Source organism: Moschus berezovskii, chromosome 4 (assembly GCF_049115385.1).
Source record: "Moschus berezovskii isolate FMDL1 chromosome 4, NW_MosBer_1.0, whole genome shotgun sequence".
Taxonomy (NCBI): domain Eukaryota; kingdom Metazoa; phylum Chordata; class Mammalia; order Artiodactyla; family Moschidae; genus Moschus; species Moschus berezovskii.
In genome coordinates this window covers 51,774,688-51,800,804 of record NC_142463.1, presented here as the reverse complement: position 1 = coordinate 51,800,804, position 26,117 = coordinate 51,774,688, and the positions used below count along the sequence as shown (strand labels likewise).

General features: G+C 40.3%; 2 protein-coding genes across 4 annotated transcripts in view; one reads left to right on the top strand and one right to left on the bottom strand.

Annotated features, from left to right (window-relative positions):
- Positions 1–21,534, bottom strand: TYW3 (tRNA-yW synthesizing protein 3 homolog). 3 transcript variants are annotated; one of them, XM_055402507.2, is made up of 6 exons: positions 21,251–21,533; positions 16,940–17,020; positions 14,600–14,698; positions 14,315–14,386; positions 11,650–11,783; positions 1–439 (listed from the first exon to the last, which is right to left on the bottom strand). In XM_055402507.2, the coding sequence occupies exons 1-6, from the start codon at positions 21,422–21,424 to the stop codon at positions 223–225; spliced, it is 777 nt and encodes a 258-aa protein (XP_055258482.2). In that variant the 5' UTR covers positions 21,425–21,533; the 3' UTR covers positions 1–222. The 3 variants fall into 3 exon arrangements, with proteins under 3 accessions (XP_055258482.2, XP_055258483.2, XP_055258484.1); XM_055402508.2 differs by lacking the exon at positions 14,315–14,386; XM_055402509.2 differs by lacking the exons at positions 1–439; positions 11,650–11,783 and adding an exon at positions 11,817–13,596 and having other exon boundaries at positions 21,251–21,534.
- CRYZ (crystallin zeta) overlaps positions 21,535–26,117 on the top strand; it is a 29,619-nt gene continuing 25,036 nt past the window's right edge. Inside the window, exon 1 of the mRNA XM_055402506.2 lies at positions 21,535–21,652. The gene's annotated coding sequence lies outside the window, so the exon portion shown is untranslated. The remainder of the gene's footprint in view (positions 21,653–26,117) is intronic.

Genomic DNA, 26,117 nt, shown 5'->3' with positions numbered 1-26,117 from the left:
TTAAAAATCATAATTTTATTTTTGCAATGACTATGTGATTTTAAAAGATAGTATATAAGAGTAAATATTATACACTGTTTATAAAAGAGTTTCTCTACAATATACAGAAAAGTTAAATCTTGCTTTGCTGAAAGTCTGATACACTCAATAAACTCTTATTAAGAGCAACTTTATAATATCTATTAGAAACATCATTCTACCAAGACATTTCAGAACCAAATCTCAGTAATCTTCAGGGAAGATAGTAACACTGATTCCTGGATCATCATGGTCGTTATTTTCAAGTTCTTTATCATTTTCTTTAGTAACACGTTTGCCACGTGCTTTTTCTGGGTTCCTTTTTTTTTTACGACTATATGATGAGTTAACTTTCTCTTTAGGATGTGAAGTTGTAGAAACAGTTTCTTTTTCCAAAGCATGTTGTAGGCAGTTGTAAAACCTGTAAACAAATAAAATACTTCTGTTATGTATCTGTGTGTTCTGAAACAAAATAACTGAAATATACCTCCAACATAAAATTATGTAAATCTGGTATCTCATATTAACCTTAAGATATGAAATAAATCACAGAAATAATGTACTTCTTGTTTTTATGATTGCTTATTTATGAAAAGAAATGCATTTTCAGTTCTTTAAGAACAGTCTTGAAAACTGGATTGGAATCACCTCTTGACAACCTCTATCCTACCTTAATTTCTATTCCAATTGTAGGAGTCAGACAAAGGTAAAAAAAAGAACAGAAATATTTTTCTTAAAAAAAAAATCATAACTGTAACAGAAGTCCATTTTAGAGAATTTAGAAAATATATGAAGTTACAAATAGAGATGACCTCCACATAATTACCTAAAAATAACCACTCTTAATATTTTTATTTTTTCCAGCTTATGAGTGTATTCTGAATTAATATATCTGTCCATGTATACATATACCTGTCTTTTATATAATTGTGATATTACATACAAAGTTTTACTTTGTTTTTCCAAATTTAATATTTATTGAAAACACTTTCCACATCACTAAATGAATTACAAAATACTTTTTAATGGTAGCATAACATTATGTCACTTAGATTGGCCTTTATTTTCAAGTTTTCCCAATACAAACAATGTTATAAACATTTTGGAAATAATATGATCTGCATCTTCAGCTATCTAGGATAGATGCCTTGAAAGTAATTACATGGTTAAAAGGTGTAAATATTTAGGGCTCTTGATAAATACTAACAGGTTTCCAGAATGGGTATTCAAAAAAATATGCTCCTAACAGCAGAACTTGAGACCACTTCATTCATACCGTGAATATTACATCAAAAACATGCTTTACTTTGATAAGTGATAAGGGTCTCTCATTATTTAAGTTTTTATTTCTTTGAAAGTGAACATTTTTTTTGTTTATTGTTATTTGAATTTTTTTACTGTAAAATATTCTTTTCCTTTACTCATTTTCCCAGTGGAGGGTTTGTGTTTGTTTTCGGCAAACGCTGGAAAGCAGCAAGGTGGCTTGGTTTGCTCCGTGTGCTTCACACCAGCGCTCCACTGGGAAAGCTGAGGTTGCTAATTTCAACCTCACTGAGTCTCGAATTCCTCATTTATAAAACTAGCTGTTATCCTGTACCTAGCAGGCTTTTCAGAGGGTTATATATGTAAGTATCTAGCACAGACCCTGGCACTGATTAAGTTCTCAAATGTGACTATTCGTACAGAATATAAACTCCGTGAGACCAAGGACTCCATTTATCTTGTCATCTGTTATATTCTTAGCATGGAGTACAGTGCAGCCACACCTGGTAAAAAATATGACCAATAAGTGAATAAATAACAACTGAAAAAAAAAGGTAAACATCTGAGGTGTTGTCCTAGGTCCCAAATAAAATGATCTAAAAGTTGAGAACGTTTCTGCCACTGTTGAGATCTTATGCTTTTAACAGTTCTGCTCAGTTGTGTCCGAGTCTTGGGGACCCCACAGACTGCAGCACACCAGGCTTCCCTGTCATCACCAACTCCCAGAGCTTGCTCAAACTCATATCTATCGAGTCAGTGATGCCTTCCAACCATCTCATACTCTGTCATCCCTTTCTCCTTCTGCCTTCAGTCTTTCCCACTATCAGGGTCTTTTCCAATGAGTCAGTCCTTAGCATCTCGTAGCCAGTGTATTGGAGTTTCAGCTTTAGCATCAGTCCTTCCAATGAATATACAGAACTGATTTCCTTTAGGATTTACTGGTTTGATTTCCTTGCAGTCCAAGGGACTCTCAAGTCTTTTCCAACACAGTTCAAAGGCATCAATTTTTCGGTGCTCAGCTTTCTTTATGGTCCAACTTTCACATCCATACATGACTACTGGAAAAATCATAGCCTTGACTTTATAAGGACCTTTGTCAGCAAGGTAATGTCTCTGCTTTTTAATATGCTGTCTAGGTTTGTCATAGCTTTTCTTCCAAGGAGCAAGCGTCTTTTAATTTCATGGTTGCAGTCATCATCTGCAGTGATTTTGGAGCCCAAGAAAATAAAGTCTGTCACTGTTTACACTGTTTCCCCAACTATTTGCCATGAAGTGATAGGACCAAATGCCATGATCTTAGTTTCTTGAATGTTGAGTTTTAAGCTGGGTTTTTCACCCTCCTCTTTCACTTTCATCAAGAGGCTCTTTAGTTACTCTTTGCTTTCTGCCAAAATGGTGGTGTTATTTGCATATCTGAAGTTATTGATATTTCTACGGGCAAGCTTGATTCCAGCTTGTGCTTCATCAAGCCCGGCATTTCACATGGTATACTCTGCATATAAGTTAAATAAACAGGGTGACAATATACAGCCTTGACTCTTTCCCCAATTTGGAACCAGGCTGTTGTTCCACGTCCAGTTCTAACTGTTGCTTCTTGACCTGCATACAGATTTCTCAGGAGGCAGGTCAGGTGTCCTAGTACTCCCATCTCTTCAAGAATTTTCCAGTTTGTTGTGATCTACACAGTCAAAGGCTTTGAGGTAGTCAACAAAGCAGAAATAGATGATTTTCTGGAACTCTCTTGCTTTTTCGATGATCCAACGGATGTTGGCAATTTGATCTCTGGTTCCTCTGCCTTTTCTAAATCTAGCTTGAACATCTGGAAGTTCTCAGTTCATGTCCTATTGAAGCATCGCTTAGAGAATTTTGAGCAGTAGTTTGCTAGTGTATGAGATGAATGCAATCGTGCAGTAGTTTGAACATTCTTTTGCACTGCCTTTCTTTGGGATTGGAATGAAAACTGACCTTTTCCAGTCCTGTGGCCACTGCTGAGTTTTCCAAATTTGCTGGCATTCTGAGTGCAGCACTTTAATAGCATCATCTTTTAGGACTTGAAATAGCTCCACTGGAATTGCATTACCTCCACTAGCTTTGTTCGTAGTGATGCTTTCAAAGGCCCTCTTGACTTCAGACATCCTGGTTACCTGGGTGATGAAGATCTTTTTTGTATAGTTCTTCTGTGTTCTTCTTGCTACCTCTTCTTAGTATCTTCTGCTTCTGTTAGGTCCATACATTTCTGTCCTTTATTGTGCCCATCTTTGCATGAAATAGTCCCTTGGTATCATTAATTTTCTTGGAGAGATCTCTAGTCTTTCCCAGTCTATTGTTTTCCTCTATTTCTTTGCACTGATCACTGAGGAAGTCTTTCTTATCTCTCCTTGCTATGCTTTGGAATTCTGCACTAAGATGGTTATATCTTTCCTTTTCTCCTTTGCCTTTTGCTTCTCTTCTTTTCTCAGCTATTTGTAAGGCCTTGTCAGACAACCATTTTGCCTTGTTGCATTTCTTTTTCTTTGAGATGGTCTTGATCACTGCCTCCTGTACAATGTCACGGACTTCTGTCCACAGTTTATCAGGCACTCTGTCTATCAGATCTAGTCCCTTAAATCTATTTCTCACTTCCACTGTATAGTCATAAGGGATTTGATTTAGGTCATATCTGAATGGTCTAGTGGTTTTCCCTACTTTCTTCAATTTAAGTCTAAATTTTGCAATTAGGAGTTCATGATCTGAGCCACAGTTAGCTCTTGGTCTTGTTTTTGCCGACTGTATAGAGCTTCTCCGTCTTTGGCTGCAAAAAGTATAATCAATCTGATTTTGGTATTGACCATCTGGTGATGTCCATGTGTAGAGTTGTCTGTTGTGTTGTTAGAAGAGGGTGTTTGCTATGACCAGTATTCTCTTGGAAAAACTCTGTTAGCCTTTGCCCTCCTTCATTTTGTACTCCAAGGCCAAACTTGTGTGTTACTCCAGGTTATCTCGTGACTTCCCGCTTTTGCATTTCAGTCCCCTATGATGAAAAGGACATCTTTTTTTTGGTGTTAGTTCTAGAAGGTCTTGTAGGTCATCACAGAACCATTCAACTTGAGCTTTTTTGGCATTAGTGGTTGGGGCATAGACTTGGATTACTGTGATATTGAATAGTTTGCCTTGGAACCGAACAGAGAACAGAGACCATTCTGTCTTTTTTGAGATTGCATCCAAGTACTACATTTCGGACTCTTGTTGACTATGATGGCTACTCCATTTCTTCTAAGGGATTTTTGCCCACAATAGTAGATATAATGGTCATCTGAATTAAATTTGCCCATTCTAGCCCATTTAGTTCACTGATTCCTAAAATGTCGATGTTCACCCTTGCCATCTCCTGTTTGACCACCTTCAATTCACCTTGATTCACGGACCTAACATTCCAGATTCCTATGCAATATTGTTCTCTACAGCACTGGACTTAATTCCATCACCAGTCCCTTCCATAACTGGGCATTGTTTTAGCTTTTGCTCCATCTCTTCATTCTTTCTGGAGTTATTTCTCCACTCTTCTTCAGTAGCATACTGGGCACCTACCTGGGGAGTTCATCTTTCAGTGTCATTATCTTCTTGCCTTTTCATACTGTTCATGGGGTTCTCAAGGCAAGAATACTGAAGTGGTTTGCCATTCCCTTCTCCATCATGCTCTTATATCCTATTATAATGGGAGATTATGACAGGAAGTTTTTGATATCTACAGGATAGATTGCTGTCTGGACCAATTACGTTCTTTAATTCAATAAACAGGCTAAGTCCCACTTGAAAAAGCTCTAAAACTGCCCTAAGAAAGCCAAGCTAATTGCCTCTTCCCAAATACTTCACACAATGCTAAGATATACCTAACATGATTACCACATTTCCTATCCATATTTTAAGAACGTATGTAGTCACCACTATACACCTTGGCAGATAACTAGGGCTAAATGGAGGCCTGGAGTGCTGCGATTCATGGGGTCACAGAGTCGGACCCAACTGAGCGACTGAACTGAACTGAAATAGTATTTCTAGAATGAATAAATTAAACTTAAAGAGGGAGGTACAGTGAAACAGAAAACAGTACTTTAAGAATTACAGCAAAAAGGTTTTGAAAATTTTAAACTGATATTTATTTTAGATCCCATAACATGGTCACAACCTTTTCATTTAATGTATTCCTTATATCCTTACTTAACTGAAACCTGGTTGCCCACAAACACACCACTGCCCTGCATTCCTGTCAAGTGGAGAATGCTTATTCTTTCAGTATCCTGCCCACCACAGAGGTGAACGATAAGGTAAGAATTCACCTGCCTCACCAACACTTTTCCAGACTAAACTCCTTTATCTGCCCCTCAGATTATCTACCAATATTCTGTTCAGTCCTTTACACTCATGAAGACTTCTACACTTGGCCTGATCTTTGTCTCCAGGTCTTGCCATCATCCTGGGTGACTTCAATGATTGCTTTTCTTCTCATTTTTCACACTGCCTATATAGCATGGTTTTAAAAAATGCCTCAGTAGAATGACTCACTTTATCTAAAACAAATCTAAGCATGCTACAAAAGGGTATGAATAACCGTTATCTGATCATAAGAGGCTGTTCATGACGTTCCACATTATCTTCTATCAGTCTCTACCCAACCCTGCTCTTTAAACTTAGGTAACCAAGTCTTTTCTCTGGATTCTACTGTATTTCTAGAAAATTAAAGATAAGATTAAATTCCTCTTTTATGAGCACAGCAAATTAACAGCTATATAAAATACCTTGTTGACCACACTAAAAAGGTAATTAAAGAGGAATAGGTGCCTTACTTCTAATCTTCCATTAAACAACCTAAGAATTCAAAGCTATAATCCTTGGGGGACCAAAGAAACAAGTGGTAAAAAGGAACAAAGACCTTTTCCATGTTGAGATCCAAGAATACAACTTCAACTACTTTTTTCTTTTTCTTTGTTAAGGGAACTTTTAAAATGTCTTTTGGGAAACTATCTTACTCATTAAGTCAGAAATTTGTTTCTCAATTGCATTTTCTCTTCTCATGCTATGACCCTTTACACAGCATTCCAAAGCCTGATTCTCAAAGTATAATATTCTCAACTTTCAAAGGCAACAAAAAGAGCTGGGAGTATAAAAAGAAATATATGCTAGGCAACTGTTTTTCTGCCTCCCTCCAAAGAAAAGCAAATTGTCTTCCGTTTTTCTAGCTCTGTAGTCAAGATTATCATGACACAGGGCAACTTGTTTATAGTTCTCTTCATGACAGAACTTTTCAGACCAGCCATGGGAAAACAAATTTTCTTCAGATCAGTTAGGGGACCATGGGCAATAAAAAGCTGGTATCTCTGACTTCTGAAATAGGAACATAAAATTAGTGAAATCTTAAGCACAACTTCATATCCTTTTGCATGCGTGCATGTGTGTAAAGTCGCTTCAGTTGTGTCTGACTCTGTGTATTTCTATGGACTGTAGCCTGCAAGGCCATGGGATTCTCCAGGCAAGAGAACTGGAGTGGGTTCTTCCCAACCAGGGGATCTTCCCAACCCAGGGATTGAACTCGCATCTCCAGTGTTTCAGGTGGATTCTTTAATGCTGAGCCACTGGGGAAGCCCTCACACCCTTTTAGGCTTTTATTATTCACAAATAACAAAAGAAAACTGTTCTCATATATTATGTATTTGGATTTTTAACTGATTTTAAACTCTAGCATTTCTATAAAAAACATATATGTGACAGAACCTGTGCCAGGTGCTAAAAACAAGTAAGAGATGGTCTGTACCCTCAGGGAGCTCAGGGTTTGATGGGAGTTGCAGAGCTGTAAAGATAAATTCAATGTGCCACAAAAAAGCTAAGATAAAATAGGAGAACATGGGGCACTTAGCCCCAAGAAAGATCAAGAAATACTCCTTGGGGAAAAAAAAAAACACCAAAGCCTGGGCTGAATTGCAAGGATGAATGGGAGCTGGCGAGGTGAATTCCTCTCTCTTCTGGCACAGAGAGGAATTATGAGAGGAAAAACTGAGGGGAGGGGACATCCAAGGAGAAACTACCAGAAAATGTATGTTTTCCCTTTATATTACTTACTTCTCTGACCATAAGTATATAGAGAATTGTGTGTTATTTATTTACCAGCTTTATTTCCATTAAAAAAATAAGACTTGACTCCTCCTTCTCCTCTACCCTCATTTCTATCTGCTGCCAAGTTAGGATCATGCTCTGCAGCATCATTCCCATTTACCTTGTTACTTGGAGTCCTGTTACTTCTTACCCAGACTGCATAGCAAGTCTATTCTGGTCACCCCATCAGTAAGCCATCCTACATGTCTTCCAGAATAATGACCTTAAGTCTGTGAAGCCATAAAAGTAGCACTATTTTTTTTTTAAGTAGCACTACTGTTAGAACAAGTCTGTCAAATAAATTCGGCAAGCATTTATTAACTACTGTTCTCCTATCAGACACTCAGAAAATGATAAGAAACTGTACTCGCCTTTAGGGAACTCAGTATAATGTATTAACTTTTAAGTTCCTTTATTATTTATGATTAATTCAATAAAGTTTTAAGATAAGAGATATTTATAGTGTGGGGATGTATGGATATGTGTTTGGTTGGTATCTGTGTGTGGGGGGAGTAAGTCCTACTTAAAAGGTGACCATGTTGTAATGGGGAAAAAAGACATACATGCAATTAAATAAGTGTAACTCAATATGGTTCACACTTCTCTTTGCACTGAGGCATAAACAGTAATAATGCTTGTAAATGGTTGAGACTAAGATAAGATATTGAGGAAAGGCTGATGGGATATTTGATTAGATATGTTCAATAGGTTATTAGATATATGGACCCAGAACTTGGGAGATATTTGGAAGATCTACCCCAGGTGGCAGTAATGGTAAAGAACTCTCCTGCCAATGTAGGAGACATAAAAGATGTGGGTTCAATCCCTGAGTTGGGAAGATTCCCCTAGAGAAGGGCATGGCAACCCACTCTAGTATTCTTGCCTGGAGAATCCCCATGGACAGAGGGGCCTGGCGTTCTGCAATCCATAGCGTCTCACAGAGTCGGACATGACTGAAGCAACTTAGCAACCAGTGTCTGGGGAAGCTAATGCAATGGGCCGTGGGAGGAATCCTGGAGAACAACAGTATTTAACCAACAGGTAGAATAACAAGAGAAGCCCAGAAGGAAGCTAAGAAAAAGCACCGGAAGGAAAGTAGCAAAGTGATGTCACACAAATGCTTACCAACAGGTGTAAGGAAAATGCTCAGTCATTAATCTTAAAGGAAATGCAAATCAAAATCATAATGAGATACCACCTCACACCTGCAAGGATGGCACTTATCAAAACAAAACAAAAGACAAGTGTTGGCAAGGATGTTGAGGAAAGGATGCCAATGAACTGTATAATGACTAAAATTGTAGATTTTATGTTATGCTTATTTTACCATAAAAAAGCAAAAACAAAAAACCAACCATTAGAAATATTTACTTTTTTTGCTCTAATTTGTTTAATTTTTATCAATATGATATGCCAATATACTTGGACTTTTTATTCTACATTTTATTTAACATTTATTTTCTTATTACACAGTTGGTGAGAAGAGGAACATGGCTAATTTTATCCAATCGAAGTCAGTCTTGATCTCTTATTAACAGCTACAAAGATAGCCCTCCTCTTGTAATTGGTAAATAAACCTCCAAACTTCCCATGTTTCACCTGGAAATCATTATAGATGAAATTATCTTACTCTTCTCATGAAGAAGTGGGCTTGGGAATTTTTTTTTATAAAACAGACCTCTTGCTATTAAAATTATCTTAACTTTTAATTTTCGCATTTCAAGAATGTTTCTTGTTGCTGGAATGCTACTCATTAGGATTTTGACTTTTAAAACTTCTCTTATTACAGCTGTTTGAATTGTGAAACTTTGGTCCCATGACAAACCAATTTTATACTCAACATCTGATTGCAGAACTCATCACCTCCAGTGTTTAATTTTTCTCTTTTCCACATCAGAAGAGTAGCTCTTTTTCTGCATTTGGTTGAATATACAGCTGTTCCCCAAGGAGCTCCCTAATTTGTTCACTCTTTCTGAATTCACATGTAATCTTCTAATCAGTATCTTAAGACACTTTTTACCCTTCTTTAATTTTTCACTGATTTTATATGATGAGCATGACTCTCTTGATAGTAGCATGCACACTATAATCTCAAAACATATTTTTGAGTCAATGGATTTAAAGCATAATTTGATTTTATAGTTGGTGAACGTGGCTCAATTAACTTCACCAGGTGTATAGTTAGTTGATCTTGGGCTATATTTATAATCTTGTTGAAATTCAAGTAAGAAAACAGAGAAACTGATTTCCTGCCTCCTACTTTTCCACCAACAGTCTCACAGTTAGAATACTGTCTAACGAATGTAGCCAACTTTTGGGATGGTACCAATAAATACTGCAGCCTTGGCATGCTGCAGTCCATGGGGTCACAAAGAGGTGGACACGAGTTAGCGACTGAAAAACCGCCAATAAATACCTATGTACAGTTCAAACTCTGTAGCCTGGTGGAATGGCTGGGTACCTTCAGTCACTTTCTTGAAATCACTTTATTTAGAACATCTGCTCAAAGTACCCTGTGATCAAGAAAACTCTTAGGCTTTTTCAATCAGGTTTCCACTAAAAAATTAAGCCCTAATGCCCACAGACAGCGACTATATGTCATGAATTAACTTATCTCCACTGTATCTTGGCTGGTATAATTTATATGGCACTGCTGGGATAACTGAGAAATAGTCACTTGCATAATCTTGTTAATTTTATGGTTCACATAAGGAGCCCTGGCTGAAAAAACCTGGATGGCGATACTGATGTGATTATAGGTTTATTCTCTGTATGAGTCAGTGAAGGAGGAGAAAGGCTATCCTAAGAATCATGACATGACACAGATGGGGCCTGTCATTACATATATGCTGTCTAATATATGCTAAAACTGTTCTTTAAGACAGATACAAGAAAACTGAAGCCAAGAGAGTTAAGTTGTAGTGGCAGCAGGATTTGAACTCGGTTCTGCCTCTGGAACTCAATTCTACCTCTTTCCATCATGCCACTCTGCTGCCACAGTGGCTTTTGGCTTTAGCTCTTTTGTAAAAAATTCTAGGTATTAAAGAATTTTACGGCATTAAAGAAGCTGAGTTTTAAAGAATGTTAAGCAGACGAGTTAAGCAAGAGGATTCCTTTTCATTTTACAGACAGGATTCTGATGGCGATATGGAGAACGGCTTAGCAGAGAGACACCCTGGATTTTCTACTCTTAGATCAGTGGTCCTGAACGAAGAATGTGGCAGGAAGGGTGGGGAGAGGAGAATGCGTCAAGGGTGATTTCAGCAGTGACTGACTGGTTGCGAGGTGACCAAAGGGATGGCGAGAAAGCAAAAAGGAAATAATAAACGACAACAAGATGACTCCTTCAGTAACTCAGAAATACACATCTTACTGATGGTAGGTCAGTGGCATCTCTCTTCATATATAAAAAGCAGCATAATAGTCACTTCTTTATATCAAAAATTCTATTCTGAGAAAAAATTTGAGAAAGAGTCATGTAAAATTAATCAAGCAGAAACAAGAGAAATACAAAGATGTGCACGGACAGCCATAATCCTTCTGACTGGCACAATTATGCCAGTTCAAATCTAATTCATGACAAGAGCTGGGTTCTGATCTAGCCAGAGGTATAAAATATTTATCAGATTAAAATTAACCAGGCTGTTCTCTTCAAAAGGAGATTCTAAGTAATCTTCAGTAGGTCCCATCCCAGAGGTGGAGTGTACCATGTCCCTGCTGCCTTCGGCTGGATCGGTTATGTCCCTGTGGCTGCCTTGCTCCCCTGAGTAACTGTTTCTCCCTAATGCCTGGTGCTGGCAGCTGCACGTCCTCCTGTCCTGCCCGGAGCTTCCTCCCCTTTATGCTCCATGTGGTACCCACTGCAGTTTGGCCTTTATGCGTGCTATGCGCTAAGTCTCTTCAGTTGTGTCTGACTCTGGGCAACCCTGTGGCCAGTACCCCATGAGGTTCCTCTGTCCATGCGGTTTCCCAGGCAAGAACACTGGAGTGGGTTGTCATTTCCTTCTCAAGGGATCTTCCCAACCCAGGGATCGAACCCGCATCTCTTATGTCTCCTGCACGGGCAGGCAGGTTCCTTACCACTGGCCTACTCTCATCAATTATTTTCATTATCTTTATTATTCATAATAAGGCTACAAATATAAAAGCAGCTGGGAGTATAAACTGGAGGTGATATGTATTAATATTTTCAAAGTAGACCTAGGTATATGAGACTAACATGGGAATATATAATGAACATACCTTTCAATTCTCTTCTTGTTTTCTTCCATTTTTTGATTTGCTATCTTTACTAGGAAGTTGATATACTCCTCTGTCACCATCAGTTTTCCTTGATGGCTTAATGGAACTTCTAAGCTGTGCGTGCTCCGGACAGCCTACAAGGAACAACTTAGATTGGCTGACTTATGTACTAGAGACGCTGAAAATAACTAAAGAACAGTCCACTTAGGGCTGTGTTTATATATAGTTTAGCTCCATTACAGCACTTAGGCTTGCCCTTTGATACAATTTAGTCAAATACAGTTGAATCAAAGGAGATTAAATAGATTTTCCCATCATATAAAGTCATTTGTAAAGAAAATCATTTTTTACATTGTCTTTCAGAGAAGCAGATATTATCAAAGAGCCCAACAAACTTAATAGTATCAATCTCACTAAATCTAAGAAAGTTTTAATACACTATTTAAAGAAACAAAATAAATGGAACCTCAACAGAAGTTTTAAGGGAAAATCAAAATGGCTTGGATGCTAAAGGGACTCTTAGCACTGCTTGCACAGGGTGGTTACAAGATAAACTAGGCCTGTTCCATCTCACAAAGTGGCTGCTTTCTGATGCTTTAGGGTTGCCAATCTTAGTAACCCCATTGAGGAAATAGTCAGCATGTTCCCAGTAAATCCAAACACTGCATATAAGTTAAGAAACAACAGAAACTCTTACGAGGCACAAAAACTCATTCAATGAGCCTTTATTGAGTGTCTGCAATTTTCCAGGCCCCACAAAAGGTATGAAGACACCGGATGAATACACACGGTCCCCATCTAAAAGAGAGCTAACACATCTGAACAAAAAAACCAAGTGAACAAAGAATCACAGTCCAACATGGTACTAAGAAGAAACACATAAATGTGCACGTGCATGCATGCATGTGAGCACACACACACAACAAAATACTAAGGAAACAGAAGAGGAGCAACTGAGACAGGTGGTGGTTTTACGGGATTTTAAAGCATACGAATAATTTCACCAGATGTAAAAATGGGAGAAGAGGAGCGTTCAGCCAGAGAAAAAAACTTTTCTGTAGTAACAGGACATGAAAAGCACAAAACATTCAGGAAATGGCCAACAGTATTTTATCTGGCTGGAGTGGAAGTATGCTGGTGGAACATGAGTATAAATAAGGTAGATGCAAAATAGTTTATTTACATAAGGTCTTGAAAGGCGACCTTGACTTCTTTAAAACGGGGATTCTGACACTACTGGCTAGAGGGACTGAAGGAAAAGGTGCGGGGGACGAAGACCAGGCAGGAGACTGCTGTAAAGACAGAGGTGAGAGATGAAGAGGGCTTAAGTAGGGGCAGTGGAAGAGGGCTGGGAGAGGCGGGGTCCGGAGTGAGGACTTAGAGGTAGATGTGACAGATCTGTCACTAATTTAACACAGAAGACAAAGGAGAGAAAGGTGGCAGAGTGGCTCTGTTTTTGCTCAGGCCACCAGACGCACACAGTGGGGAGTGAGACGGGGACTCAAATCAGTACCATGAGCTTTGCTTTTCTATTTAGTCATGCTGTACAGATGTCTTCTTTTGTAAGCCACCTCTTTTTGGAAAATAGGCTATTTGTTAAAAATAGATAGAAAATTGGGACATCCAGGGAGCTAGAATGGAAGACAATCTGAAATACTACAGAAGCAAACAGTGTGCACCATGCCAAACAATAAACACCAACAGAAGCTACTGCTGCTGCTGCTAAGCCGCTTCAGTCGTGTCCGACTCTGTGCAGCCCACCAGGCTACCCCGTCTCTGGGATTCTCCACGCAAGAACACTGGAGTGGGTGTTCTCCATTTCCTTCTCCAATGCATGAAAGGGCAAAAGTCACTAGGGGCTGGCTTGGCCAGGAAAGGACTCAGAGAGGCTCTGGGACTTGGAAGGAACTTTACAGATCCTCTAGTCCAGGGGCTGGCAGACTTTTTCTGTAAAAGGATAGATAGTAAATATCTTCAACTCTGCAGGCAATATAATGTTGCCGTTGGAGCATGAAAGCAAGCTTAGACAGCAATTAATCAAATAGGGGTACTGGAACTGGTCTCCCGTGGCAGGCTGGATGTGGCCCGAGGGCAGCAATTTGATAGATCCCTGATACAGCTGAAAAAGTTCAGCCTGATGGATCCCTGTAGAGGACTTTAGAGCCCTCTGTAATTCTTCCCAATACATCATGGTGCTGATTGAACTGGGCTGTGACTATTCAGAATGCAGAGGCCAGAGAGAATCAGGTTAAAAGTAAGTGATGTATGTGTTAATTGCTAAGTCGTGTCCGACTCTTTTGAGACCCCACGGACTATTGCCCATCAGGCTCCTCTGTCCATGGGATTCTCCAGCCAAGAATACTGGAGTGGGTTGCCATTTCCTTCTCCAGGGGATCTTCCCAACCCAGGGATCAAAACCGGGTCTCCTTCATTTCAGGTGGACTCTTTACCATCTGAGGCACCAGGGAAGCAGAAAAGTAAGTGGACGGGAATATTATAAGGCCTCAAATGTAAAGCTAAGAACTCTGGACTTTGCCCTGTATAGACAAGTCAGTCAGTGAAGGTTTCTGAGCAGGGAATGGCAGGAAGATTTGAGTAGAAGGTTATTTGATAATCTGGATTACTTCATGATCAAAGAATTGCTTTTTACCAAAAGGTACCTTACCAGCATAGTCTTTCCTCTCTTTCCTACAGTTATCCCAGAGTTCCTGAAGCCAGAATCTATTGCCACTGAATGCTGTAAGAAAATAAATTAAATTCTGATAAACTGGCTAACCAGATAAACACTTTAGCTCTACAAACTGCTGAAACATATATAACCTCAAATCTATAATTAGAAAAAACATTAGTTGATTAAACTAGCATTGTATTAACTGTGGCAGAAGATTTAAAGTTCAAAACTAAATCTACCCATATACCTATAAATTCAAGTATAATCACAACATTTTACCAGAGTCTGTGCATCCTGCAGCTGCCGACACTGCACGTGAAGAACAAGCGGCTCAAACTTCAAAATGGCATCGCCATTCGCTTTCTTCAGGGCCACAATCTAAATACATGACAAATATTAGGATTAGACACAAACACCTGAGCCTATTCCTTGGTGACCCTTTATCCTATGTACCTTCAATATTTCCAAGGAACTTTCAGACTCATTCTGCATTGTTCTTCCACAGTAACTTTTCACTCTGCTTTCTTGGATCTCTTTCTCCAAGACTAATTAATCTGCATATTCTTCTAAGAGACTTGATTTCTAATCCTCTCATAAACCGTCTGTGGCATTCTTTCAAACCATACCTCAAACAAGCAAACTATTAATTTATATTTTTAATAAAGGAATATGGAATGTAAAGACTGTACTACATCTGTCTAAATGGTTTGTTGTTAGAATGAAGATTGAGACACATGTATTATTATGCTTCAGCTAGAATCTGTATGTGAACCGAGAACTCCCAGATGTTCAAGCTGGATTTAGAAAAGGCAGAGGAACCAGAGAGCAAATTTCCAACATCTGTTGGATCACAGAAAATGCAAGGGAATTCCAGAAAAACGTCTATTTCTGCCTCATTAACTATGCTAAAGCCTTTGACTGTGTGGATCAGAACAAACTATGGAAAATTCTTAGAGATGGGAATACCAGACCACCTAACCTCCCTCCTGAGAAATCTGTATGCAGGTCAAAAAGCAACAGTCAGAATTGAACATGGAACAACAGACTGGTTCAAAATTAGGAAAGGAGTATGTCAAGCCTGTATATTGTCACCATGTTTATTTAACTTATATGCAGAGTACATCATGTAAAATGCTGGGCTGGATGAATCACAAGCTGGAATCAAGATTGCTGGGAGAAATATCAACAATGTCAGATATGCAGATGATACTATCCTTATGGCAGAAAGTGAAGAGGAACTAAAGAACCTCTTGATGAAGGTAAAAGAGGAGAGTGAAAACAGTTGGCTTAAAACGCAACATTCAAAAAACAAAGATCATGGCATCTGGTTCCATCACTTCAGGGCATATAGATGGGGAACGATAGAAACAGTGAAAGACTTTATTTTCTTGGGCTCTAAAATCACTGTGAATGATGAATGCAGCCATGAAATTAAAAGACGCTTGCTCCTTGGAAGAAAAGTTATGACCAACCTAGATAGCATATTAAAAAGCAGACATTACTTTGCTTACAAAGGCCTGTCTAGTCAAAGCTATGGTTTTTCCAGTAGTCATATATGGATGTGAGAGCTGGATGATAAAGAAAATTGAGCTCCAAAGAACTGATGCTTTTGAACTGTGGTGTTGGAGAAGACTCTTGAGAGTCTCTTGGACTGCAAGGAGATCAAACCAGTCAATCCTAAAGGAAATCAGTCCTGAATATTCATTGATGCTGAAGCTGAAACTTCAATACTTTGGCCACCTGATGGGAGGAACTGACTCATTGGAAAAGACCCTGATGCTGGAAAGATTGAAGGCAGGAGAAGGGGACGACAGATGGTTGGATGGTATCACCAACTCAATGGACATGAGTTTGAGCAAGCTCCAGGAGATGGTGAAGGACAGGGAAGCCTGGCGTGCTGCAGTCCATGGGGTCACAAAGAATTGCACATGACTTAGTGACTGAACAACAACAGAATCTGTACAAGGCAGTTGTTACTTCTGTCTGCCTGACCTACCTGCACCATTCTCCCTCCTTCACATCATCTGATTCTGGTGCGACTGTCAGTGTGACCCTGTTGCTCATCGCTCCCACTGTATAATATCAGAGACAACAAGTGCCTGGGTCTGATCAAGGAGAGCATTCTATTCTACTGGCAAAGATAACTCATCTTGGCGGAGAAGACCTCACCAGGCAGGATGACTCAGAGTCCTCTGGAAATAATGCATGGATCTTAAAAGTGAATCTTCTTCTGCTGGGATTGCTGGCAGCTATCTTTCCTGCCACAGAGATTATCTGCAGCAGAAGAGAAGGGCAGACATACAGAGAGAAGCAGTACCCAGTGGAGATGGCGTGAGTGCTCGGAAGACAACATTCAACCACCTGGGCTGGTAATGCAAAACACCTGATTGATATGAATTTACATGAACTCACCTAAACATTTTAAGTTAGGGAACTAAATAATCCAGCACAGACAGTAGTCTCCCACAACTAAAACAATAGCCATTGCAATGCATGCTCTTTAGGCCTTGTAATCTTCAGTCATTAAAACTGTGCACATAAATGGAATCTTCTATTTCACATATATTTAAAGTGACTGTGAATTAAAGTTTATTTCTAAATGTATGTACAAAAACTTACCACATCATCTTTCACACAGGCTTTATGTGTAACCAGTAGCCAGCAACAGTTTTTTTTCTGAACCTCAGAACCATTTATACTCTAAAATGAAAAAATAACATAATTTAAGTTAGTCACATAATACTTATCAAATAAGAAGTACAATGTGTAGCATATTTTGTCCTTGTGCTGTTCTTAGTCACTCAGTCGTGTCCAACCCTTAGGCGACCCCAGGCTCCTCTATCTGTGGGGATTCTCCAAGAAAGAATACTAGAGTAGGTTGCCATGCCCTCCTCCAGGAGATCTTCCCAACCCAGAGATCCAACCCAGGTCTCCCACACTGCAGGAGGATTCTTTTCCATCTGAGCCATCAGGGAAGCCCATTTTAGGCTTTCTCCTAAGAACTAAGAACCCCAAGTGGTGATTTTAAGAATGACTAAGAACAATTCAATAGGCGTTTGGGTAAAATTAAACATAAAACAAAAATGAAATGAAATTATTTGAGATAGAAAGTAATTTGCTTATTAAGATAAAAATACTTCATAAATATTTTCTGAAATATGGTTATGTTTTGTTAGGAGAAAAGGTATTATTACAAGGGGTTGTACACTAGTAGCCCCTAAGTTGTACTCCAGCTGTTTTATATGATTAGTAGAACATTAAAAACATTTCTTAAAATTCCTTTTGTAAGAAAGCACTGTTCCAGTCCCACACAGGACCTAACACTTTTTACTGATGCCTGATCTGTTCATCATACCTTTCTATGTCCCTAGTTACTATAGGCATAAATCTGGGACCTCTGGATTAGACTTTATATGTAGCACCAAAGGGCAGAGCTAGGACTGAAAGTTCAGAATTTCAAGAAGGCAAATATTTTACCAGTATTCTTTGCTTATTAACTGTAAAAATGTTTATTTGTCAAGTTCTATTAGGTACTTTGTATGTAAACAGAAGAAAAGCTATGACAAACCTAGATAGCATATTAAAAAGCAGAGACATTACTTTGCCAACAAAGGTCTGTATAGTCAAAGCTATGCTTTTTCCAGTAGTAACGTATGGACGTGAGAGTTGGACCATAAAGAAGGCTGAGTGCCAAAGAACTATGCTTTCTAGCTGTGGTTTTGGAAAAGACTCTTGAGAATCCCTTGGACAGCAAGGATATCAAACCAGTCAATCCTAAAGGCAGTCAGTCCTAAATATTCATTGGAAGGACTGATGCTGAAACTGAAGCTCCAATACTTTGGCCACCTAATGTGAAGAACTGACTCATTACAAAAGACCCTGATGCTGGGAAACATTGAAGGCAAAAGAAGAAGAGGGCAGCAGAGAATGAGATGGTAAGATAGCATTGCTGACTCAATGGACGTGAGTTTGAGCAAGTTCTGGGAGATGGTGAAGGACAGGGAAGCCTGGCTTACCTCAGTCCATGGGGATGCAAAGTCAGACCTGACTGAGCTACTGAACAACAACAAATATAAACAGATCCTATCCTCAAGGACAACTGAAAAAGGATACAGGAAATCACATGCACATTCTATGCAGTAAACATGGTTTATATATAAACTATAAATTTATCTAACTAACTTATTGAAATAATTCCAACAAATTGGAACTGCTAGGGCTAAAAATATCCAAAATTTATAGTTTTGAATCTAAACTATGATAGATTTTCCCCTACTATGCAGAGGGGATTTCATCAGTCTTGGCCCCCAGTGCTTATGTGGGTATGTTTCCTAAAACTGTACAAATGTTAATATTGGGCTTCCCTGGTAGTTCAGACGGTAAAGAATCCACCTGCATTGCAGGAGACCCAGGTCAGATCCAAATATGGTATTATAAAGAAATTGCTTTTCGTTTGCTACTGTTCAGTTCAGTCATCTTATGATTCATCCTTACTAGTCACTTGTGTTATTTCATTTTCTTCTTTTTTTTTAATCTGTCTTGGTTTATCAATGTCTTTGTTACTGGTTTCCAAGAGCTCATTTATGACTAAGGAGGTTAACCATTTGTCAGGCAATGAAAATGAAATACTGTATTTTATTGTCAATTTTCTATGATGTTTTATATTTTGGTTGTGTATTAAAATATAGTCATGCTGTGTTTCATGAAAATAAACCAATCACCATACTTCCACAAGGTGACTTTTATACATTAGGTACACAGGAGACTTTGCCATCTGGCTTTGGAATGGAGATGAGTTGTGCTTGTCCAAATAACTGATCTGTTTTCATTGAATGATCTCAGTCAGGTACTGATGTTCTGATCTAATGCTGGCTGCCCTAAATCTTACAACCAAATGCGTGACCCACCTCTAGCAAATTAACAGTCTCGTGGTATATTTTGAGAACTAATGCCATTTCTGCTTCATCTTATCTATACTCCTTTTATCCAGATTTTCTCACTTTTTATTTTCCTTCTTATATTGCCTACTTGTAAGTTGATCCAAATTCTTCTAGAAATAAGGCAAAATGAAAATAAATACAAGGTATAAGGTAATACATAAAATGAAAAGATGTTCAGGAAAAAGTCCTAAAGGCAGTTCAGAAGAAGTAGTCATTGCTTCCAAGTGGATGTGTGTGTTTGTGCTCAGGTAGGAAAGGTGAGTTTGGCGAGGTATGTCTCAGATATGCAAAGATGGGGGTAAACATTTCAGGAAAAATAAAGATGAACAAAGGCAGATAAATGTAAGAGGAAAAAGAGAATAGTTCAGCTTCAGTGACCAGATTAAGATGAAGAGTCAGAGGGGAAAAACAGCTGAAAAGTGTATTAGAGTATTTCACTAGGGCTCTCTGGTGGCTCGGACAGTAAAGAATCCACCTGCAATGCAGGAGACCTGGGTTCCATCCCTGAGTTGGGAAGATCCCCAGAGGAGGGCATGGCAACCTACTCGAGTATTCTTGCCTGGAGGATCCCCATGGACAGAGAAGCCTGGCCGGGCTACAGTTCATGAGGTTGCAAAGAGCTGGACACGACTGAGTGACTAAGCACAACAAAGCACAAAGCATTTTAGCATAGATGAGTGACATATACAGAACTATGTTTTATAAAGGGGAATCTGTTACCAGCGTGTAACACGGCCTGGGGTAGGGAGACTGGTAGTTCAGTGACCTGTTAGGAAATCACTGCGTAAATCCAGGTAAGACAGGGCAGGAGAAATGAGGGAAGAGACAGAAAGCAAGCCAAGCAATGGAAGCAAAATAAGAATGAAGAGACCCTGCTAACCTGGGAGACATTCACATGACCTGTCAGTGAGAGATCTAAAGAATGAGTTTACAAGCATAGTGTCTTGTAAGCTCTGAATTCAATCTTAATGTTAAAGTGAACACACAGCTAACTTATAGTGCACTTAATATGCCAGGCAAGGTGCTAAAGTTTCAAAGTTGTGTCCAACTCTTTGCGACCACGTGGACTATACAATCCATGGGATTCTCCAGGCCAGAATGCTGGAATGGGTAGCCTTTCCAGTCTAGCGGATCTTCCCAACCCAGGGATCGAACCCAAGCCTCCCGCATTGCAGGCGGATTCTCTACCAGCTGAGACACAAGGGCTTCCCTCCTGGCTTTCTTTTTTGAAATAGCGTAAAAATTACCAGAGGGCTTCCCTGGTGGCTCAGAGGTTAAAGCGTCTGCCTCGAATGCGGGAGACCCGGGTTCGATCCCTGGGTCGGGAAGATCCCCTGGAGAAGGAAACGGTAACCCACTCCAGTATTCTTGCCTGGAGAATCCCATGGACGGAGAAGCCTGGTAGGCTACAGTCCACGGGGTCGCAAAGAGTCGGACACGACAGCGATGGAACGGAACGGAACGGAAAAATTACCAGAGTTGTAATAATGGAGTGGGCCACTAGGAGGCAGTGAACTCCTTAACCATAGCGAGCAGCAATCAACTGGTTAACAATGGTTTGGTAGAGCGGTCGACTAGACGGGAGCCGCCTCACCAGACTAGAAAATGTTTAAATCTCCTTAGTATTGAAAAAATAAAATTCCCTTAGTGTTAAAAAAAATAAAAGTCTCTAACCCTTGCAACTCAACATCATTCCCAGGCCAGTAGTTTCAGCATCATTTGGGGGCCTGTAAGAAATGTAGATTACGCCCTACCATTGACGTACAGAATCAGAATATGTATTTTAAAAATTCTCCCAAGTAATTAATAAACACATTACAAATTTATCCACATCGATTTAAGTAACGCTGTCAGTTTAAAGAGACCGAGACCACCGATCAGAAGGACAAATAGGCAAGCTGGGTTGGGGTGTTGCATCGGGCGGGTGTAGGAGTTGCCGTCGTGCACACACACTACAGGGCAGGACTGGAAGGGCACAAAAGGTCCTCACCCCGTCTAGGAGGATGATTCGGCCAGCGCAGGAACTGGTGGTGAAAAACTGTTCTTGCCCGTTTAGGAGCTGCACAATCTCTAACACGTCCTCGTCCACACTGCCCTTCCGGCTGAGATCCGCTTTGCTCAGACACTGCGCCTTCCACCTCTTGAACTCTGCGCTAAGATCCATGCGACGAAGGAGTTAGGGTCTGGACTTGCCTGGTTAGCCTCGTTTTCCCCTGGAGGCAGCCATACTGAAGTCAACGGTGGCCGGGAAGGTCCAAACTCCTCCCTGGGACCCGCCCCTGGGGCGGCGCGGGGCGGAGCCTGAAGCTGCCGTGGCCGGCCCGGCCCGCCCGGCTTTCCCGTGCAGTCTCACGGGGCGCTGGCAGATTTTGATTTTCCACTCTAGAACGGGGTAAGTGGTTTTAAAAGTCCCTCCGTTCAGGCTGAGGATTTCCCCAGCGCTCGTCCAAAAGGAACCGAGCTGGATTTTGGCTGCGTTCCTTTCCTGCGTCCCGTCCTCCCCGAGAACCACGGGATAAGGAGTTTGTGGCCAAAGTTACTCCGCACCGGGGGCTTCAATCACCCGTAGGGCCCCAGGGCAGTTTGACTTGCTGGTCCTGAGAGCCCGCTTTTGCTTACTGGCAGGGTCAGCGTTTCGGGTCCCACCGCGGGGCGCCCACCCCGCAGCCTCTGCCTGCCTGCCGCCCGCTAGATTTCCCCTCGGCCTGGGCTCTGGATTCCTGCGGCCACTCGGGTTCGGGTTTCCTAGGGCTCCTTCCGGTCTTTCCTCCTGCTTTGATGACGTCTTGGAGAGAATTGTGTAGACCCCTTCCACTCCGCCATGACCTCATCTAGGAGACTCTTCCAAAAAACAAAACAGAACAAAATTCCCTGTTAGCACATCGTTGGGTATTGACACGTTTCTAGAGGAGACTTGGGGCTTCCCTGGTGGCTCAGATGGTAAAGCGTCTCCCTGCAACGCGGGAGACCCGGGTCCGATCCCTGGGTCGGGAAGATCCCCTGGAGAAGGAAATGGCAACCCACTCCAGTACTCTTGCCTGGAAAATTCCATGGACGGAGGAGCCTGGTAGGCTACAGTCAGTGGGTCTCAAAGAGTCGGACGTGACTGAACGATTATCTCAGTGACCAAGGAAGGTGTATTAACGATTCAGCCATTGAAAGGCTAAAGTTTGGACTGATTGTCAGCAACTGGTGGAAATGGTTTCCCACGTGGCATAGTGCTAAAGAATCTGCCTGCCAACATAGGAGAGAGAAGAGAGGCAGTTTCCATTCCTCACTTGGGAAGATTCCCGTAGAGGAGGAAATAGCAACCCACTCCAGTATTGTTGCCTGGAAAATTCCATGGACAGAGGAGCCTGGTGGGCTACAGCCCATGGGGTCCCCAAGAGTCCAACAGGACTGAGCATAGCACAGCATTAGTGGAAAATGGCTGTGTGATTCCCACTGAAACTATTGGGACACTCCATGAATGTCTGGTCAGCAGTAGTAAATCCCATGGAACTCTGCTCCCCCAGCGCAGGAGCAGCCTGACCAGTTAGTTCCACCCAATCTTTTCTTCCTGCAGGGGTTTAGAATAACTATCTGATCAACTCCTCCTGCCCTCCTAATCAGAAGTGGATACTAAGAGCCAGGCCCATGAAGTAGTATCCTGACAAGGTCATTCAGCTGAGAAGAGACTTTTCTTTGGCTTTTCTTTTCTTTTAATTAAAAAAACTTTTTTTCTGGCTTAAGAATAAATATGATACTATGAGTCATTCTTGATCAGCAATAGCACATTTATAATGTTTGATTCTCTTTTCCAAGTTTTTTTTTCTTTTTGTTAGAAATTCTTGAAAATTAAGAATTAAAAAAAAATATGTCTTTGGCTTTGTGAATCGATCTGTTCATTCTATGTGAGAATATAATTCTAACTTTTTCCCTATCCCTTTAATTTGCATTTAAACCAAATGGATTCAAGCATAGCTTGAAAAAGATCAGTGTTGAAGGAAGAATTTTAAATTCTATATTTCCTCCATTTGCAAAATATGGTTGGCAACATTTCATAGGTTAAAAAGTAAAACTGAACAATAAACCAAGGTGCTCTGATTCAAAGTTTCAGTTCAGTTCAGTCGCTCAGTCGTGTCCGACTCTTTGCGACCCCATGAATCACAGCACGCCAGGCCTCCCTGTCCATCACCAACTCCCGGAGTTCACTCAGACTCATGTCCATTGAGTTGGTGATGCCATCCAGCCATCTCATTCTCTGTCATCCCCTTCTCCTCCCGCCCCCAGTCCTTCCCAGCATCAGAGTCTTTTCCAGTGAGTCAGCTCGTCGCATGAGGTGGCCAAAGTATTGGAGTTTTAGCTTTAGCATCAGTCCTTCCAATGAACACCCAGGATTGATCTCCTTTAGAATGGACTGGTTGGATCTTCTTGCAGTCCAAGGGACTCTCAAGAGTCTTCTCCAGCACCACAGTTCAAAAGCATCAAAGTTTATATTTGATAAATAGAAAAACCTGCTAAAGTACATTTTAATTAAAAAACACAAGCAGTGTGATGAGCCTTCTGCTGACTGTAAATTATTTACTCTGAGTAATAGAGCTTATAGCCTGTCAGGCATGCTCTGAAGCACTCCCCATGTGCTGCTGCAGTTCATCTTCACAAGGATCCTATGCTAGGGAGCATTGGCCCCATTTTATAGATAGGAAAATTATTACTATTATAGTTTTCCTGAAAGAATCACATTCTGTGTATGTCTAGTAGATCCCTTAACTTATGGGCATTTGAAAAATTTCAGACTCAAATCAGATGTCTTAATCATAAAATATGTAATGCTACCTGCAGGTTAGCTGAATTTCATATCTCTAGCTCAGTCTGTCTCACTGTCATCATTATAAATTCTATCTCTAAGAAATTAAATGTCCTCTCTGCCAGTATTTCAAAGGGTGAGATGAAAAGGATTTTACAGTTAGGGGGTGAAAAATGCCCAATAACATTTAAGGTGTTGGGTTTCAGCTGTGCTTCAGTGTGACCCTAGTGAATCTCAACCCCTTAGATGTTTCCTCATCTGTAAGAAGGATGGTGATTTTATTTCCAGTTCTGCATACAATTAAATGGTGGTTTTAATAACTGTTGCTTCTCTACCTATTGTGAACATTGTTAATGGATGTGAAAGATGTGCTATTTAGGAGAAATCAGGTATTGCAAGGGTTTAAGAATAATGATTACTATTTTAACAATATTTTGGCATAGCACCTATATTATGAAGCAGATGATGATCCTGTAGGTAGTTGAGGGGGTTCAAAGACAATGAATGCAGATTGGAGCCTGAGCAATCATAGTGGCAAGGGCTCAGCAGAAAATAAGACCACCTGAAGCAAAGTAGAAGTTAGAGTTGTCAAGGTCATGCCCTGGTTCCCTATGAACTCCACAGGTTAAGGGGTAGTACTGGACAAGACCGGGCTGGGGGTGGGGTCTTCTAAATCCAGGATTAAGGGTGTGTCTCTTCCTTCCTTTGTTCTTTTCTTCCAACTTAGCAAATGTCCAGATGCGAGGGAAAAAATGTATGTGCTAGATATTTTTGACAGATCCTATTTCAGGGTAATTTTGCTTTTATTATTACTACAGTTTTTTGATGTCTGTTGGTGAGAAGATAGATATGAGAAATATATGGGGAGGAGAGAAAGAAGAAATAAATAGGGAAATTTGAAAGAAATAAATAGGGAGGAAGTAAGTAGATATTGAAAGTGGAAAGAGAGCTACTCCTCTTAACATGGGTGTGTGTGTGTGTGTGTTTGTGTGTCCGCGTGCGTGCATTGAGGGGAGATGAGGGCAGAGTGGGGAGAGTCTGGGGCTTGTTATCCTTGCCCTCTGTGCTCTCTGTGTGTGGCACAGTGCCTCCCTAATAGTTAATGTTCAAAAATGCATGTTGAATGAATAACAACCAGTGTTCGGTGTTAGTGCTTTGTTTGAATAGTTCTCTGGACTGTGAACTCTGAGGTTAAGGACTTGAGTTTACAACAGTCCTATAAACATTGTTAAATCACAGATGACTATAGGATTATAGAACCAAAGGTATCTTAATGAATAAGAAATTGGAAAGGAGAAACTAGCGGGGAAAGGAATCATGATATCACTATGTATAGAAGTGAACATTTGCCAGGTTCTGTGCTTCATACCTGCCCTGGCTCTTTCATAGTAACCCTGAGTAGAACTCAGTTTTCAGATGAAGAAGTTCAAGAAAAGTGACTGTCTTGCCCAAGGCCACATGGCTAGTAAAGGATAGATCTGGGATTCATACTGAGAGCTGTCAGATTCCAAAGCCCTCACTCTTTTCACATTACCATGCTGAAGACAAAAAGGAGAAAAAAAGAGCTATGTTCTTATTTTCAGAGTAGAAAACTCTGGTCTGTACAACCTTTTCTTTTTCTGTTTTATTTTCTTTATATGTATTTTTGCTTTCAAGTCTTAAGAAATACTCAGCTTGAGTGAAGATCCAAATAGAAAGGCAGGAGTGAAACTGCTGGGTAGGTACGGCATGAACTGCCTGTTCCCCTGTCCTAGTTCCTGCACAGGGCTTCTTACGCTAAGAATGCTCTGCTGCTCTACAGTGCGTGAGGCTTATACCTGCTTCTGACCCCACCCCCTTTATTAATAAGAATACTGCCCTTTAGGCTATTTTATTGCTAAACAGCCTTTTAGCAATGGAGAGTTTATTTTCTCTTCTGTACTAGGTACTATATTAAATCATTTTGAATAAAGGGTTTTAAAATGGCACAACTTTTGGTTAATTATATCAAGAACTTTCCATTAATAACACCATCAAAGTGCTTTGATTCTTCCCCCCACACATGGAAGGGCATTTTATAGTCAGCATG